General features: G+C 35.3%; 1 protein-coding gene across 1 annotated transcript; it reads right to left on the minus strand.

Annotated features, from left to right (window-relative positions):
- LOC140448495 (uncharacterized) lies at window positions 1–12782 on the minus strand. The gene is made up of 2 exons (XM_072541578.1): window positions 11731–12782; window positions 1–527 (listed from the first exon to the last, which is right to left on the minus strand). The coding sequence occupies exons 1-2, from the start codon at window positions 12514–12516 to the stop codon at window positions 84–86; spliced, it is 1230 nt and encodes a 409-aa protein (XP_072397679.1). The 5' UTR covers window positions 12517–12782; the 3' UTR covers window positions 1–83.
- Window positions 12783–17782: the final 5000 nt, after the last annotated feature.

The following is a 17782-nucleotide window of genomic DNA, read 5'->3' on the forward strand; positions in this document are numbered from 1 at the left end:
TTAAAAAATAAATTATTACTTTATTAAAGAAATTCTTCCAAATATCTGTAAATTTATTGTGTATATTAAGGATAATTTTTTATTTACGCATGTGGACTATTAAAAAAGCTATCCACCAGTGCCACCAGGCGTTTCAAATATTCATCCCGTGATTTTATTTTTAGATCTTTATTGAAACCTGCGAAGAACTCATTGCTTTCTTCATCAACGAGCGCTGGTGTCTCATGATTGTCAAGATATAATAGCTCTAAGAAAGGCAGTGTTATAAGGACGCCATAGGGCAGGTATATTTTTAAATGTTCTTCAAAAATTCTTCGCGAGAATACCTCCTCAGGGTCACTACCTAATTCTTTTAGATATGAGCAAAACTCAGTATAGTAATATTCTACAAAATCTTTCAGTTTTGGAAATTCAGTTGGTGATAAATTAATGTATAGAAAATAGGACATATCGATTACTGGCGAATGAAGGCAAACCCCTTGGAAATCTATCAAAACCATGTGAAGAGGAGCTGATTTGTCATTATCCTAAAAAAATAAAATTTATTAATTTTATCATCTAACACAAACTGAGATCAATCTCAGATACATTTTAGTTTCGTTAGTTATTTTTTGAGTTCAGTATACATAATCTTGACGCCCGAACAGCGCTTCCAAATTGTACAAATTTATTTTGAAAATTGTGGTTCTGTTCGAAATACGAATCCAGCACTACGTTCATTTTATGGTCAACATAATAGTTCATCAGAGCAAATAATTCGATTAATCATGAAACGTTTTTGCATCAAGTTTACTCTAAATGATAATATGCAACCACAGACGTGTCGTACAGTACAGTGCGTACAGAAAAAGTTGTTGCTGTCTTAGAGCGTATCATACAGGAAAACCCGAATCAGTCTATCTGCTATAGTGCGAAGCAGTTGGATACGTATCCGTCCACTTTATGGAAGATTTTGCGAAAAGATCTTGCTTTTCGTGCTTACAAAATTCAACTCATTTAATTCCACAAGAATTGAAGGTCCATCGGAATTGATTCCGAATTTCGTAAGCGAATTTTGTTTGCGATGAAGTCTCTTTTTATTGAATGGCTACGTCAACAAACAAAACTGACCTATTTGGAGTTAAGATAATCCTAAAATGTATGTTTACATTATGCAAATTATACCAATTTCAGACCAAAAACATTAATAAAAACTTACATTAACAAAACCTAGCAAGTAAAATGGAACCAAACAGAAGCAAAATTAAAAATTATCAAACCAGATGTTACTTCTGCTTTACTACCACTCCCAGCTCAAAGACATGACCAAATAGTTATTAACAGACTGCAGCTAGGTCATACAAAATTTACAAATGGATACATCATCTCCAAGGACTCTCAGCCGATTTGCCACACCTGTCAAATACAATTTTCAGTGCAACATTTAATGATAGACTGTCCAGTGTACTCAACAGCAAGATCGACAGCAAAAATAAAACACAATTTGAAAGAAACTCTAAAAGAAGACATCAGAAATATAATAAATTTTATCAAAAACTGTAAACTGTATAACAAACTGTAACATAACATAACATGTTTGTATTTTTCAAAACTGTTATGTAAATTTTAATAATATACTAAGTGTAACTTTTCTAAAATAAAAATATACCATCCCGCTAATAACCCTAGGGGTTGATGCGGTAAAAAAAACCATTACATCCAGAAAAACTGACTGTTTAGTGTGCCTTGTGGTCTGGTAAAATCATTGGACCATACTTCTTTAAAAACGATGCTGGCCAGAAGGAATAAGGAAAGCTGAGCAACTCTTTAGAATAGCTCAAGACAGAGACAGTTTCGCCATGTTAATCGCCAACGTCAAGGGGACTTGATAGGGCACGTTAAGAAGAAGCTGGCCAGAAGGTTACAGTCAATGGTGACCGCTGTAGAGCCATGATTAATGCCATTTTTATTCCACAATTGAACAACCATGAAGTGCAGGAGCTGTCGTTTTAATAAGACGGCGTAACATGTCACACAGCTCGTGCCACAATTGATTTATTAAAGGAAACGTTTGGTAATCGCATAGTTTCACGTTTTGGACCGTGAATTGGTCTCCAATATCATGCGACTTAACACTGCTAGACTATTTTATGTGGGGATATGTGAAGGTGCTAGTCTACGCCGATAAGCATGAAACGGTTGACCACTTGGAGAACAAAACTGATCAAAAATTGGACCTCCAAATTAGATTACGTCATTTAAATTATAATGAAAAATGATTATCTTTCAAATCAAGTCAATTTCATGTCAATTTATAGAAATCATGTTTGTTTTATTCCATTTCAAAGTTCTATATCTCTGAAAAAAAAACACACTGACTCTCCTGGTCGATGCATTTACTTTTTATAGCCGCAAGGCTTCTTGTGATTAGTCCTGTCCGTATGTAGGTAGACGGGATCCTACTAGTCGGTCTTGTGGTCTGATGTGTTTTTGACTTTTTCTTTAATTCCATTTTCCGTGTTTTTGGAAGCCTTTGAGTATCATCTCTTTGGTTTAGACTGTTGGAATTTTTTTCTATTGATTCTCTGATTTCGCATTTTCTTTTAATTTCAATGTTAGCTAGCATCTTAGTTTAGTTCAGGTATATTGTGTGTCCTGTGTTTGAGACATTTTGGGCAAGGGACGACATTTTTTCTCTACTTTAGATGGCATTTCGATGTTCTTCTCGTCTAATATTGATTCTTCGGTTGGTCTGTCCGATGTACGATTTGTCACAGTCCCCACATGGAATCTCGTATACTCCTTGATTTTCTAACGATATTTTTTTTTGGCGGATGTTAAAATGGTTAAGATTTTTCTGTCGGTATAAATATCGTTTCCATTTTGTGTTTTCTTAGCACTCTCCCTATTTTCTCTGTTGTAACCTTTACATCTGGTAGAATAGCTTTTGCAATCGGTTTTTCGTCTTCTGTTGGATCCTTAATTCTTTTTTGACCATTATGACCGTTTTTTCTTAGCGCTGTTTTCAAATTATGCATGTCTTTATTTTTATGTTCTACATCTGTCAATCTTTCGGATCGTGTCATCAGGGTTTTAATGACTGAATGTAATTGTGCAGGATGGTGATGTGAAGCGGCATGTAGGTATCTATTGGTATGTGTGGGTTTTCGGTATACTGTGTGTCTGTCATATGTGTCCGTCTTCCTTCTTTATTATTAACACATCTAAAAATGGTAGTTGTTCGTTTTCTTCCAGTTCCATAGTAAACTGGATTTTATGGTGTATATTATTGATGTATTCTAAAAATACCTTTAGTTTTTCTTCTCCATGTCTTGTGTGCAGATTATAAAAGTATTATCCATTTACCTAAGCCAAAGTTGGGTTTGTGTTTGGCTATTTTTGTTGCTCGCTGTTCTATTTCTTGCATAAACAGGTTTGCTATTACTGGTGACAGTGGTGAACCCATCGGTGCTTCTTCAACTTGTTTATATCTTTGCTCCTTATAGATGGCATATGTCTTATTTAAGCACTGCTTTGTTATATTTAGAGTATCCTGTGGTATTGGATATAAAAACCCGAATACAAATGGCAAGACAAGCTTTTGTGAAATTCAGACCGCTCCTATGTAATCAAAACCTAAATTTCGAAATACGCTACAGAATGGTCAAGTGCTACATATGGTCCAACTTGCTTTATGGCATGGAAACGTGGACTTTGAAAAAAACATCTATCAACAAACTTGAAGGATTTGAAATGTGGTCATTAAGAAAAATGATGCGCATACCTTGGGTGGATAGAGTTCGAAACGATGACGTCCTTAAGAGAGTCGGCGTGGAAAGAGAACTCTTTAAATTAATTAAAAAACGCAAGATTGGTTACCTTGGGCACATATTGAGAGGAGCAAAATATGAAATACCACAGTTAATCCTACAAGGGAAGATCGAAGGTAGGAGAGGAGCCGGCCGCAAACAATTATCCTGGTTAAGGAATATTAAAGAATGGACAGGAATACACAATACAGGCGAGCTGTGTCACGCCGCCAAGAACAGAATTCTAGTAATGAGATAGTCGCCTACGCCCTTTGGTGTATGGCATGTTAAGAAGAAGTGGTATTGGATACTTTCTGCTTATAATTTCTAATGATTCGTCTATAGGAACATTCGTAAAAAGTTAAACCACATCGAAGCCGACTAACAAATGTCCCTGCTGAAGAGTCATCGTTCGATGAAGTGGCTTGCATTCTTGACGTAAGAATCGTCTTCTGCATATAGTTGTAGCTGTTCAGCCAGAAATTTCACCAGTGGTTGTACAGGAGATCCGATAGAACTAACTATTGGTCGCAATGGTAATCCTGCCTTATATACTTTGGTTAGGCTGTAAAGTTTTGGACATCTTGACGACTTCTCTCTAGGTATGAGATGTAACTGATGTTCTTTCTTGATGTCTGAGGCTTTGATCTTGGCTTTTGTTACTTTTTATAGATATGTTGTGGGGTCCGACGAGATTCTTTGATATGTCGTATCGTTTAGGATGTCGTTTATTTTTGCTTCGTAGTCTTGAATATTCATTACTACTGTGGCATTGCCTTTGTCAGCCGGGAGCACAATGATTTCTTTGTTGTTCTTCAAATTATGTAAGGCGTCTTTTTCTTCGTGAGTTAAATTTCTTTTTGGTATTGAGCTGTTCTTAATATTTTTAATACATCTTGGCGTATGATCTCGAACCTTAGCCAATTTTAAGCTATTGCTACAGCCAATCATAGGACAGAAACGACTGTTTCCTTGACTGATACTTTACGAGGCACTGCTGCGGATATCGTAAGATCAATTTCTAAGGCCAAGAAAAATGTTACCAGATCTTGTTCACTCGACTAGACAAACGTTACGGAGACGCCCATCTACAACAAGCCAACAAAATATAAATAAGAAATAAAATTCAGCGAGCAAGTCAGAATTTGCAATAATTTGAAGCAGATGTTGCTCATATAGCGCGGTTGGCTTATCTCTAGGTACCAGACAACATATTGGAAGAAATTGCTGTAGATACCTTCACTAGCTTTACGACTAGCAAGACCGAAAGTTTTAGAGGAAGTGCTTGCCATTTCCTTGGAACACGAAACAGCTAGTCAAGCTTCACAAGGCTATCGAGTTCGAACCTAAATAGTTCGTAACACGATTCCGAAGAAACGCGATCCCAGATATTGAAATGGTGGCGACATAGATTTCATTCGCCGTAAATTGAAAGAAAATAATACAACAGTCAGAAAGCTATAACAGATCGAGCACTGGTCTGGATAAAGTGATTCGAATGCTAATGCTTTGTTAAGACGGCCATGCCGTGCATATTGTATTCGCTGTCTTAAATTAGAGGAACGACTTTGACCCGTGAGACTAACCACCGTCATTGATGATCAATGGCAGCCTCAACAGCTACAAGACGCTCAAGCAGATGATCCATGTATAAAACGAGTATTGGATTGGATGCGTCGAAGTGAAAGACCTTCTTGGCAAGACATTAGTGCATGTAGTCCCGAAGTCAAGTGTTACTGGAGTCAATGGAATTAACTAGTGCTAAAAGATGATCTTCTCTATAGAACCTTTGAGAACGATGATGGTACAGAATCTAAGCTTCAGTTGATTATACCTAAAAGTAAAGTGTCAAAAGTATTGCGTCAGTGGCATGACGGTGCATTAGGTAGACACTTTGGTATTACAAAGACTCTGCAAAAGGTTCGAGAACAGTTTTATTGGGTGAACTGTAAAAATGATGTAAGACGATGGTGCCGGAAACGTGAACTATGTGCAACCAGTAATGGTTTAGTTGGTAAAAAGAGTTCACCCATGAAACAGTACAATGTTGGTAGTCCTGTGAAAAAAGTATTGCAGGTCCAGAAACGAATGATGGAAATAAATATATCCTGGTAGCCATGAATTATTTTACGATATGGACTGAGGCCTATTCAAAACCACATCATGAAGTTGCTAACGTTGCAGAGGTACTTGTTAATGAATTATTTAGCCAATTTGGTGTTCCCTTGGAGATGCACTCAGACCAAGCGCGAAACTTCGAGTCAACTCTCTTTCAGAACGCTTGTAAATTGATTGATGTCAATAAGATGAGAACGACACCCCTGCATCCTCAATCAGATAGAATTATCGACAGGATTAACCGAAAAATCGGTAAACACCGATAAAATCAAATCAAATCGATTTGATTCGATAATCAATTCAATTTGATTTGATTCAGTAATCAATACGATTTGAGTAGATAATCTATTGAATTCGATAATAGATTCAATAATTAATTTGATAATCTATTCGATAATCGATTAGATTCGATAATCTATTGGATAATCGATTCGATTCGATAATCAATTTGATTAGAATTGGTTCTATGCGATAATCAATTCGATTTTATTTGATTCGATAATCGATTCAGTAGTTGATTCAACAATCGATGTGATAATCGTTTTGATAATTCATTCGATAATCGATTCGATAATTGATTCGATAATCGATCTAATATTCGTTTCGATAATCAATTCGATAATGGATTTAATAATCGATTCGATAATCGATTTGATAATCGATTTGATAACTAATTCGATAATCTATTCGATAATAGATTCGATAATGGATTCGATAATCGATTCGGATTCGATACTGGATTATACATATAATTGATTCGGCAATCGACTCGAAATCCATGCAGTCCGGCAGAATTAGGAGGTATAGTCTTATTATCCGTCCGAATTAGTGGACGGTAAATAGATATATTGACTTTATAGTTTAATGTTAATTGAAAATGGAAATTCAAAAATTAAGCCAAGGACATTGGACATCCGTGCAAAACAAGTTATTTTAAATGTATTTAATTACCATGTAAATAGCGGTGAAGGTGTTAGACGTTTAATCAATAAAATAAGTGCTATGACAGGAGTAGATTCTAATACTATTTCTAAAATACGAACAGAAGCTGCGGAAGGAGCACTAAGGCCAGTAAAAAAAGAAGAAAACCTTAACATTAAACCTAGACATTAAACAAAATTTTTGCACTGGTTAAAAAAGACAAAGATTTAGCAAATATGTCACGCACAACAATGTGGACAATACTCCATAAAATGAACTTTGTCTTTTTGCAAACGAGAAGTATAGTCGACCATTATGGAACGGCGCCCGATATTCTGAAATGGGGCCATAAGTATTTTCGTGAGATAAAAGATTTAGTTTCCAAGGATTCATTGTCGCGCGTCATTTATTTGGGTAAGACTTGGGTGAATGTCGAACATAATGCTTCCAAAGAATGGAAGAACGTGACTTCAGCCAGGGATGCGTTTGTTATGGGGTTGTCAACAGGCCTAAAACAGCCGACACAACGGGGCCCCCGATTTGATATAGTGCATTCGGGTAGTGAATTCGGCTTTGTGGAATGTGGTGGGTTTTGGTTTTAACTAAAAAAACTCATCGAAGTATCATGATGAGATGAATGGTCTTATATTTAAACAATGGTTTAACGAAAAGCTGCTTCCTAATCTTCCAGAGAATATTGTGGTGATAGATAACGCCTCGTACCATTCGTGGAGAAAAGACGTAATTCTGACACAAGCACTTTTGAAATGTCAAATTATGACATGAGATTATGGAAGTCGTAAACACATTCAAAGAAGAATATGGAAAACATAAAATTGATGAGACGTGCAAAGGGAAAAATGTTGCCATTCTGAGACTACCTCCATACCATTGTGAGTTGAATCCAATTGAAAATATATGAAGTCAAGTTTTTTTATTTTATTTAGCGTATGGACTTTCACAGTACGATAAATATACAAATACAATAATATATTATTATACATACATATTAAATATATTATTTAAACACTAAAGATAGAATGAATGACACTAAATATTAAATATTAATTTCCAATTTACATAGCCATTCAATTGCTTCTGGGGAACATTCCGCAAAGTCCTGGAGGTTTCCACGGTATGCACGATTCAAGCAGTCTGAAATACAATGGCTTATGGTCTGTCTAGATTGTCCGCAATCGCACTGTGGACTTTCTGCACGACCCCACCTGAACAGCGAATCAGCACATTTACCATATCCGGTACGTATACGATTAAGCCTTGCCCAAGTGGACCGGGGCAGATTTGATCCGATGAAACCCTGAGTTGGGGTGGATATCTTAATATAGTCCGATTCTACTGTTGGCATCCATCTTGTTGTCCATTGCCTATGTATATCATAGGAATTACCAATTTTTCGGGCAGATCGTATTGGAGGATTTCTAGATCTCAGTCGCTGGTGCTCTTTTGAGATGTCTAGGATATCTTGATGTATTGGTAATTGTACGTTGGCTACAATTTTCTGGTACTCTCTCACTAATGCTGCTGTACGGCGTAGATCTGGTAGAGCAATATTGCTCAGAGTAGGCAGCCATCTCACTGGCGTTGGTTTTATTGTTCCAGTGATTATTCTCATGGTTTGGTTAAGTTGGACATCGATTTTGCTTGTATGTGCACTATTTAGCCATACTGGTGCACAATATTCTGCCAGTGAAAAAACCAAAGCTAGAGCAGAGGTCCAAAGAGTATCTGCAGAAGCACCCCAAGTCGTTCCAGCAAGTTTTGATATTAAGTTATTTCTTGTTCTTAGTTTACCGGCTGCGTTTGTAAGATGACTTTTGACGGTGAGTGTTCTATCAAGTGTGACGCCTAGATATTTGGGGTTGTTGTTATGTTTGATAGCTGTATCATTTAGAGTTACATTGAGAGTATCGCCTGCAAGTTGATTCGACAGGTGAAAGAGACAGGTTTCAGTTTTGCTTGTGTTAGGGCGTAAGCGCCAGTTCTTAAAATAGTTACTTCGTGTAGTTAAGTCCTCGTTTAGAGCTCGTTCTTGAAGTCAAGTTAAAAGACATATTACCTCACATAATATAGAGTTAAAGACCGCCGCAGTGGAACCATTAATTCATTTGGTGTAGACAATTTCATCCTGTGGTAATAAATGTGACGATTGACAGTGATAGTGGTGGCAGGGATAGCGATGACATTGCAAAATGGCGTGCCCTCCAAGTAAAGACTTGGCCGGACCCTGAGCTACCTGGCCTTTCGGCATACACTCGTTAGTGAAACCTCTGCCCCTACGAGTCCGACACCAAAGTGAAGGTGCCACGCGGCGCGTACCAAAAACGTCCCGTGGATCTCCCCGTGGGGGTACCCCGTGGGGTTACCACGACACGTCTACTATACGCGACCCGTGGGGGCTCCACCTTCCCCGTAGTACCTGTGTTGTAAGTACCTTGCCTACCCGTTACTCCCACACTACGGGCGGGCAGGTTCGGCAGGCGGAGGAATTTCCACCTCACACGTAGACAGGTCGCGGCCGAGGATCTCTCCTCTACCACTCTTGGATCTCCCGGTGGTTACGTGCCGGGATATTCACACCACGCCTGACCGAGGTCAGGAGAGGTATATACGGGCCCAGCTCGTTCAACCTCACCAGGCTCTTTTGGAATGGGAGTAGAGTGGTCCCACGAGAGTCTCGTCTCGGATACTAGGAATGTAGACCGGTGACCGTGTCGCCGAAGCGACCGTGTGCGTTTCTACCAACCCGACACCTCGAACGACGGCTCTCCACCTCCCTATTCCTACCCATTAGTCGCCTCTTACGACAGGCAGGGCTTTCTAACCCCGGCCGTATTCTTATCTCCGCGAGCCGGACGGAGAGATAGCGATGACAGTAATAGCGATGACAGAGGATAGTAATAACGATAATAGAGAAAATGTGGATGATGTGAGTAAATTATGTAATAGTGTGAAAATCGGCGGACACAAAGTGCCAAATCCGAAAAGTATATAAGTGATGGTCCGACAAAAAGCCGGAACAAAATTTTAACATCCTTTTTAAGGGGAATGCATGTTATATACGAGGAAAAATTTTTATGTGAGCAATTGTTGTTATTATCTACATGTAAATGAAATAAAAGTTGCACTTGTTTTTTATCTTTAAGTTAAATATTATCTTCTTCTTCTTCTGGTTCCTATCCGTTTCGGATGTTGGAAATCATATTGGCAATCATGACCTTGCTCGCTGCGGCTCGAAACAGCTCCGTTGAGGTTTTCTTAAACCATGTTCTTAAATTCCGCAGCCATGATATTCTCCTTCTACCGGGTCCTCGCTTACCTTTGACTTTACCTTGCAATATAGACTGCAGCAGGGAGTAACGGTGCTGATTTCTCATAACGTGTCCCAGATATTGCAATTTTATGCGTTTGATTGTAAACCCAATCTCTGGTTCCTTCTTCATTTTTTCTAGAACTTCCTTGTTCGTAATCCTTGCTGTCCATGATATTCTCAGCATTCTTCTACAAAGCCACATCTCAAATGCTTCAAGTTTTTTATTAGTGGTGTCTGTAAGCGTCCATGTCTCCGCCCTGTACAACAACACAGAGAAAACATAGCATTTCAAATGTCTCATTTTTGTATCTAGGGATATGTTGTGACTTTTGAAGATGGCGCTCATTTTGTTAAAGACCGTTCTTGCCTTTCCTATGCGGCACTTTATTTCCTGTACATTGCTCCACTGTTCGTTTATAATAGTTCCCAGGTAGCAATACTGTTTTACTCGCTTTATCTGCGTCCCATTAATGTTAAGATGAGCCCCATTTATATTCTCCTTGCTGATAATCATTTGTTTCGTTTTGTGGGTATTAATGTTTAGTCCGTACTGTTGACTGTACTCGTTTATTCTGTCCATTAGCCTCTGAAGTCCCTCTAAACTATCTGCTATCACCATGGTGTCGTCGGCATATCTAACATTGTTTACTCTTTCACCATTTAGAAGGATGCCTTCGTCTATTCCGTAAAGAGCCTCGTTAAATATTATCTAAAGCATTAATAAACATGCAATGTTACGTATTTTATCAGACCTATACTAATTACATACCTATATCTGTCTATTAAAGAAACAAGAATTAATAATGTATCATTCTCTATTTAACTATAGGTATCCGCTTATTAGTGAAATTAAGTTAACTACATCTAAATAGTGATGTATACGGCTCTGACTAGAATGACTGGTTTATCGGCAGTCTAGTAGCAACACGTGCCTGAGAGTTTTAGCAACACTGATTTGCAAAAGCCGAATGTTCCTTTTTTAACGTGAATAAAATTTTAGTACTCGTACTAGTACGAGTACATGCAGTAATTACCAAGCAAAAAATGAAATTAACACACCTACTTAAGTATAGAAATATTAGATTCTGGGACAAGAATAAATAATAAGAGCAAAGAGCACACAAATTGTCAGGATATCAAACGATATAATATGAAAAGAAAAAAAAAAGAGTATTGAGACCCAATTAAGAATTTGCAAGACATCTGTCAAGACATATAATGGAGAAATTAGATCAGTAGTATCAAAAACCAAAATACTAGTTCAAATAATAATATTTAAGATAATTAGAAAAATAGTTGAAAAACGGTTTTACTCGTAGACAGAGAAAGAAACAAAATATATTATATAAGTGCAAGTTTGAAGATATTATTAAAGTAAATCAACACATGAATGAGTATAATGAACACATTTGCAGAATAGAAGGAAGAGTGATAATTATTGCTCGAGATATCATAAGTAGAATATTATTTGTATGGGTTTTCCTGAAAAAAAGACGATAAGATAATATGGAAAGACAGCAAAAATGGAACTGCATACAGTTCCTTTAAAACAAAGTATCTTTACTACCTTACCCTATATCGAAACATCATATTCGCATTGTGGCAATCGGCATGGATTAAGGCTTGATCTTTGAAAATAATATTACTGACTTCCATAAATCTGTTATAAATACTTTTCTCATTTATAAATTTCTCATAAACAACCGACAGATCAGGCCTATCAGCTTCTTTTAGAGTTTCTACTAACGAACGTGTCTTTGTATCAATTAAAGTGTGAAAGTTCAAAAACATCTCTTTCACTAAAGAAATACAGTTCTTTGACAGATTTTCAAAAATTTCTTTGTTTTGATCTTTCAAAGCGAAAGATAGAGCATGTAACTTTGCATATGATTTTAGGCCGAGTTCTAAATGTGTAATATTCATGGGCTGTTCTCTTGGATGTAGCACATAGCCTTCTTTCTTTAAATTCTCTAAAATAATAACTTCATTGCCGTCTTCTAAAAACGTTTTATAACACTTGGGTACCATATTGAAAGGAACTTGAGGCTTTCTGTCATTTTGTAATTTCTGGTATTCTTTAAGAATTGTGCTGTAAAAGAATACTTTTCTCTTGCAAAGTTCCTCCACTATAGAAATAGACTTTTCTGATCCAGCATTCTTCTTATTCGTCTTTACTACCAGATAAAGAACGTCTTTTCCATTAATAGGTTGTTGCAAATCAATTTTAACAAAAAATAAGTCCCCTATATACCCCTCTCCTTTTTGGGTCGTATTTTCAATAGTACATGTAAAGTTTTCTGTACCTATGGACCGCTGGATCCAAGAATGTAGTGCACCATTGGTAAACATCTCAACCATTGTTTACTTTTTACAAAACACTTCACACTACTCTTTTTATAACTCTACACTTACAGACATATCAAGAGCACCGCATATTCGATGTGGTTCATCATCCAAATAGTACTGAGATAAATCTTATCATCTGGTATTCCAAAACAATTTATCCAGCTTACTTAAAATTAGGGACAAAAAATTCGTCCTAATATTTTAAAATCTCCCAAAAATATTGGCATTTGTCATGTATATACTTAACAAATAACACACAATTAACAGATGGAATGATAAGATTATAAACAACTCATACTCGTAATATATTATATAATATATCTCGTTAATGAGCACTCACGCATTGTTTGTAGAACTTTTAAAGCGATAAAGATACTATCTGGAATTGGGTAACCTTGAAATACTATTAATAGATGTTGTAATTGAAAACAATTTTTCGGCTATAAGCGCAGTCAATTAAAAATTTAAAGAGGTAGCGAGAATATTTTACTTAAGTTTATAAATCAAAAGGATATTTCGTCGGTATACTGCGAAAACCAGGTAAATGACAAATTTTAAAATATTGAGTTAAGTATACCAAAATTCTCAGCTTTTTCCGCTCTACATACAGGTAAAACCCAATAAATGATACGACTTACCATTCAGCTGATAATTTGTGTAATAAACAAATAAGTTACACCTAATCAACTTTTCATTTTCAAATAAAACAATATATCGCTACTTACTTCCATAAAATTAAAGTTATGTTGCATGTAAAACAAAGTAAGCTGACATATATTATTATGCCGGACAACAATATATTTCTACTACTGCAAACCATATTCAGTAAAAAGGTGATAAGTGTCTTTAATACATTTTACGTGTATGATTTATTAAAATTTCTCTTTCATATCGACTAGTAAAAACCTTTAAGTACACTTACTTCATTCTACCTGAAAACGGGTTGAGTTAAAATTTAAAAATAGTTACTAAGCTAAAACCATAAATGATCTTTATAACACATACACAGATAGAATAACTAAAGACAGTAGTTCAATTCTTGATGATTCTGAGAACAATGTAGTCTCAATGATGGAATCCATTTTTGATAGTGACTTTTCAGATGTAAACCCCACATATCATCCAAGTGAAGAGGGATCGCTCTCTCTAGGAAGTCTATATGATTTACACACTTTGATAGCCTAAATGATGAGAAAAAAGATACTGAAATAGGTGACGAACAATTTAGTGTCAACTGAAATAGCTAGTTGGATATTAAATCTACTTCTTGACAAAGTATGGAAAGACGTACGTCCACTGAAACGTTGGAGAAAAGCTAACCCCAAAGATTGGGTAATAAATGTCGCAAAAAGAAGGCATGCTGAGGGTTTGCCTTATAAGATAAAAAAAGACCATAGACCAGCAATGCCAAAACCAGTTAATTGTTCAGCTTTGCTTTTACTGCTTTTTAGTGCTTTTACAAATGTGAGAGTTATTTCAGCAAAGATTACAGACAAAGACCATGTCGTGATTATTGAAAGTTAGAATATATAGGCCAGAAATATTTTCTTATTACACGTATTAAAACGGAGCCACCAAAGATAGTTCGTTGAAGTTTAAAAAACCACGTGCATTTTCCAAAAAGTGTTACTTTTCTTTGAATGGTCAAGACATACAGGTATGTGAGAAATTTCTTTGTAAGACACTTTGTATATCAGCGTCGTTAACACAAGATGTTGTAAGAAAAACTGATATTCTAGGCTGTTATGCAGATACGGATAAACGAGGCAAGCATACACCGCCAAATAAAACAAGCAGTAAAGCCCGAAAAATCGTGAAGGCTCATATTGAGTCTTTTCCAACCATGGGCCCACATTATATACGCCAAAGTTCAAAGCGTAGATATTTGGACAAAAATTTAAGTATAATTAAAATGTAATAACTTTTTATAAATGACTATGAGCAGAAGAAACTGGAAGGTGTTAGCGAAATTACATATCGAAGAATATTTTCTAACGACTATAATTTAAGCTTTTTTGTTGCTAAAAAAGATCAATGTTTAGTTTGTAATAAATATGATAGGGCTAATCCAACTGACAAATCGGAACATCAGAAAAGAAAAGAAGTATGTAATCTTAAAAAACAAAATGATAACAAAAGATCTAATGAACAACGGGGTTTTGTTTCATTTACTTTCGATCTACAGGCCGTACTACAGATTCCAAGTGGATTGACTGGAAAATTATATTATTCTCGAAAATTATGTGTCTACAATTTGTGTGTATATGAAGCCGCATTACCAAATGCAGCTTACTGTTTTGACTGGTCAGAAATTAACAGTAGACAAGGGAGTTCTGAAATAGAAAGAATTATACTCCACTACTTATCAAAATGTGTTCCATAATATGTAAGTGAAATAAGTTTATTTTCTGATACCTGCAGAGGACAGAATCCGTTTAAATATTATTGAACACAAATTTTTAGAGTCTGGACATTCCTATGTGGAAGTTGACTCTATGCAGAGTAGTAACGAAACCGCTAAAAAACACAGATCTATCTATGGGATGCCAGATTACTTGTCTGTTTTTCAAAATGCAAGAGGAAATAAAAATATCAAGGTTGATGATAAAAAAGTATGTATAGAATCATACAAATGTAAAGAAAAATACTACGACTTTTATGACTTAAAAAATTTGTCACACACTTTAATTAAAAACCGAACAAAAGACCAAAACAGCGAAAAAATAATGTGGTTGAAGATAAAAAGAATGAGATTCGTGAAAGGAGAGACAAACAGAATCTATTTTAATTATGACATGTCAACAAGGTTCAATTATTTCGTTACCGATACTGCACGGCAGTCAACAAGAAAACGCACGCCAAGTTATCAACTAATTCAAGCAATCTTGAAGCACTTAAGCGACTTTATGATGCACATTTGCCAATTAGCATAGCAAAAAAGAGAGATTTGGTACAGCTATGTGATAAGGGAGTGATACCGGAGGAATATCACGGGTGGTATCGAAATTTGAAAACGGTAAATAATGTAACAGACATCTTGCCAGAGCCTGCTTTCAGTGACGAATCGGACGAGGAAGCCTCATAATAATAATATTGTTATATTCGCAATAAATTTGATTTTTTCTATAAAACTGCCTGTCATTCATATAAACAATAACTATAACTACACACAGCTGTTAATAAAATTTTCAGGGAAAACCAGTTAAATGTCCTAAATATCGACTAATACCTTAAAACATTGCTATTACCTAGTAAAAGCCTCATATCTCGATCACAAAACTGGACGATATTATACTTGGTTTATTATATTTGTGTTAAATATATTATTTGAAGAGTAATTGATTTATTTAGATTTACAGGTAAAACCAGGTAAGTGATAGCATTTCCAACTTAAATTTAGGATTAGTCAGATAGGTGTCTCAACGTTTTCAAACTAATGATAGAATATCATTTCAGATATATGCATCTTTCACTAGAATACCTAATATTAAAAACAAGCTGATTGCTTAATTCACAATATAAAACTAAACTTTAAAAACGTCTTTTCTCGATTTCAGTGTTCCGAATTTACCTGGTTTTCGCAGTATACCGACGATTTATTCGATTTTATTCATTCTGTTGCTTCTCAACCTACGCTTAATAAAATAATACGTAGTTAATTATGCATATATTTTATTTAGGTACATATTATATAATAGGATTACTCTTTTACTATTAAAATACAGAAGTATATGTACATTGTTTTATAAATATATGTATCAGCAGCATCGTAAAAAACATATATTATTTTTTTAAAATCAAGATAATTAAAATTAGCAAGGTTCTGAAACTAATTTCTTGTGGTATTGTTAAGGTAAATTGGTAAATACTATGTTTTATGGGATTAAGCCACAATTGTTGGTTGTAATGAAAATCATATTTTTAATTAACTAATATTTGACGTTTCGATTTCCACTCTGAAAATCGTTCCCAAAAAAGGTTTTTTGTACAAATTATGTAAAAACGTGTATCACCAAAGATTCTGTTATTGATTATGTCATTATAATCCTTAAGTACTAACGCCCCGTCTCTCAGACGGCATCGCTGGTCGAAAGTGGGATATCTCCCTACCTGAAAAATTTTCAAGGTTGCCCGTTTATGACTTCGTGATTATCCGTGTGATTTCCGTCTTATAGACGAGTTGTTAGTGTTCGTATTTATTTACTATTTACCTGAAAATGGATGAGGGACCCAGTACGTAAAAAAGGTCAAATATGGATATAAAAACTATTGGAAACTCTTTTGAAATGACTTGATGAGGTAGAAGACGACATAAGTAAAGATGAATCAATTTGTGATCGAAATGTTGCTATTGACAGCGATCACGAAACGGAATAGAAAATAGAGAGTAAGTCAAACCTCTTGGAATTATTGTGTATGTATTGTACTAAAGTTCGGTGTTACTGTAGTCTGCGGTCTACCTCGAGGGTGCGATCTACCTGATGCACAAAATAATCAGATGCAAGGAAAATATTATAGAAAAAATTATTTATTCACAAGTAATAAACATTTGGAGCAAAATCAATGTAAAATGAAATGAAAGTAAATCTACCAGGCCATGTTATTTGAAAAGAGGTGTTTATATTTGTGCATAACCTGGGAAAAGATTAGGGTGTTATTTGCATATTAGTAAAGAAACTACATTTGCATAGTTTATTTTATATTCCTAAATAATAGTAGTATAAATGTTTATTGTACTTAGCAATAAACAATTCGTCTACAAAGGTGCCTTTCATTATTGTTTGCAAACACTTCTGATGATTAGCCGCACATGTATACAATACGAACAAAAACAATCTTTCGAAAAAGAATACGAAAAAGAACATTTGTTAGACACTACGCCGTACCACTTACAATTTGTTGTTAATACGGGTTCATCCGAAGAAAGCCTTACTGAGGATGAAGATAGTGATTTAAATTTAGGAATAGTGATCTTAGAATCATGCGAGGAATCATAACTAAGGCATTCTTGTTTAGACAAATGCATATATTATTTAATTAGTTAAAATAAACTACTTAATTATTTTTTTGTATTGTTGAAACCCTTCCTTCATGATAATGTTAATAAATTTTAAGTAGGTATTTAAGAATTTGTTATTTATTAAAGTACTCCTAATGTTTTACTCATTATTTTATCGAGTGCAACTGACTTTCAACTTCATAACGATTAAAAACTATGAAAATAAAAATTAACAAATCCATTATTTACTTTAATTGAATATACTTATGAAAAATTATT

The sequence above is a fragment of the Diabrotica undecimpunctata genome, chromosome 8, assembly GCF_040954645.1.
Source record: "Diabrotica undecimpunctata isolate CICGRU chromosome 8, icDiaUnde3, whole genome shotgun sequence".
Lineage (NCBI taxonomy): Eukaryota > Metazoa > Arthropoda > Insecta > Coleoptera > Chrysomelidae > Diabrotica > Diabrotica undecimpunctata.

Coding starts and splice junctions, on each gene's coding strand:
- LOC140448495 (XM_072541578.1), bottom strand. CDS start 12,516: ATGGTTGAGATGTTTACCAATGGTGCACTACATTCTTGGATCCAGCGG. Junction 528..11,730: donor ATATGATGTTTCGATATAGG/GTAAGGTAGTAA, acceptor TTATTTTTTTAG/GATAATGACAAATCAGCTCC.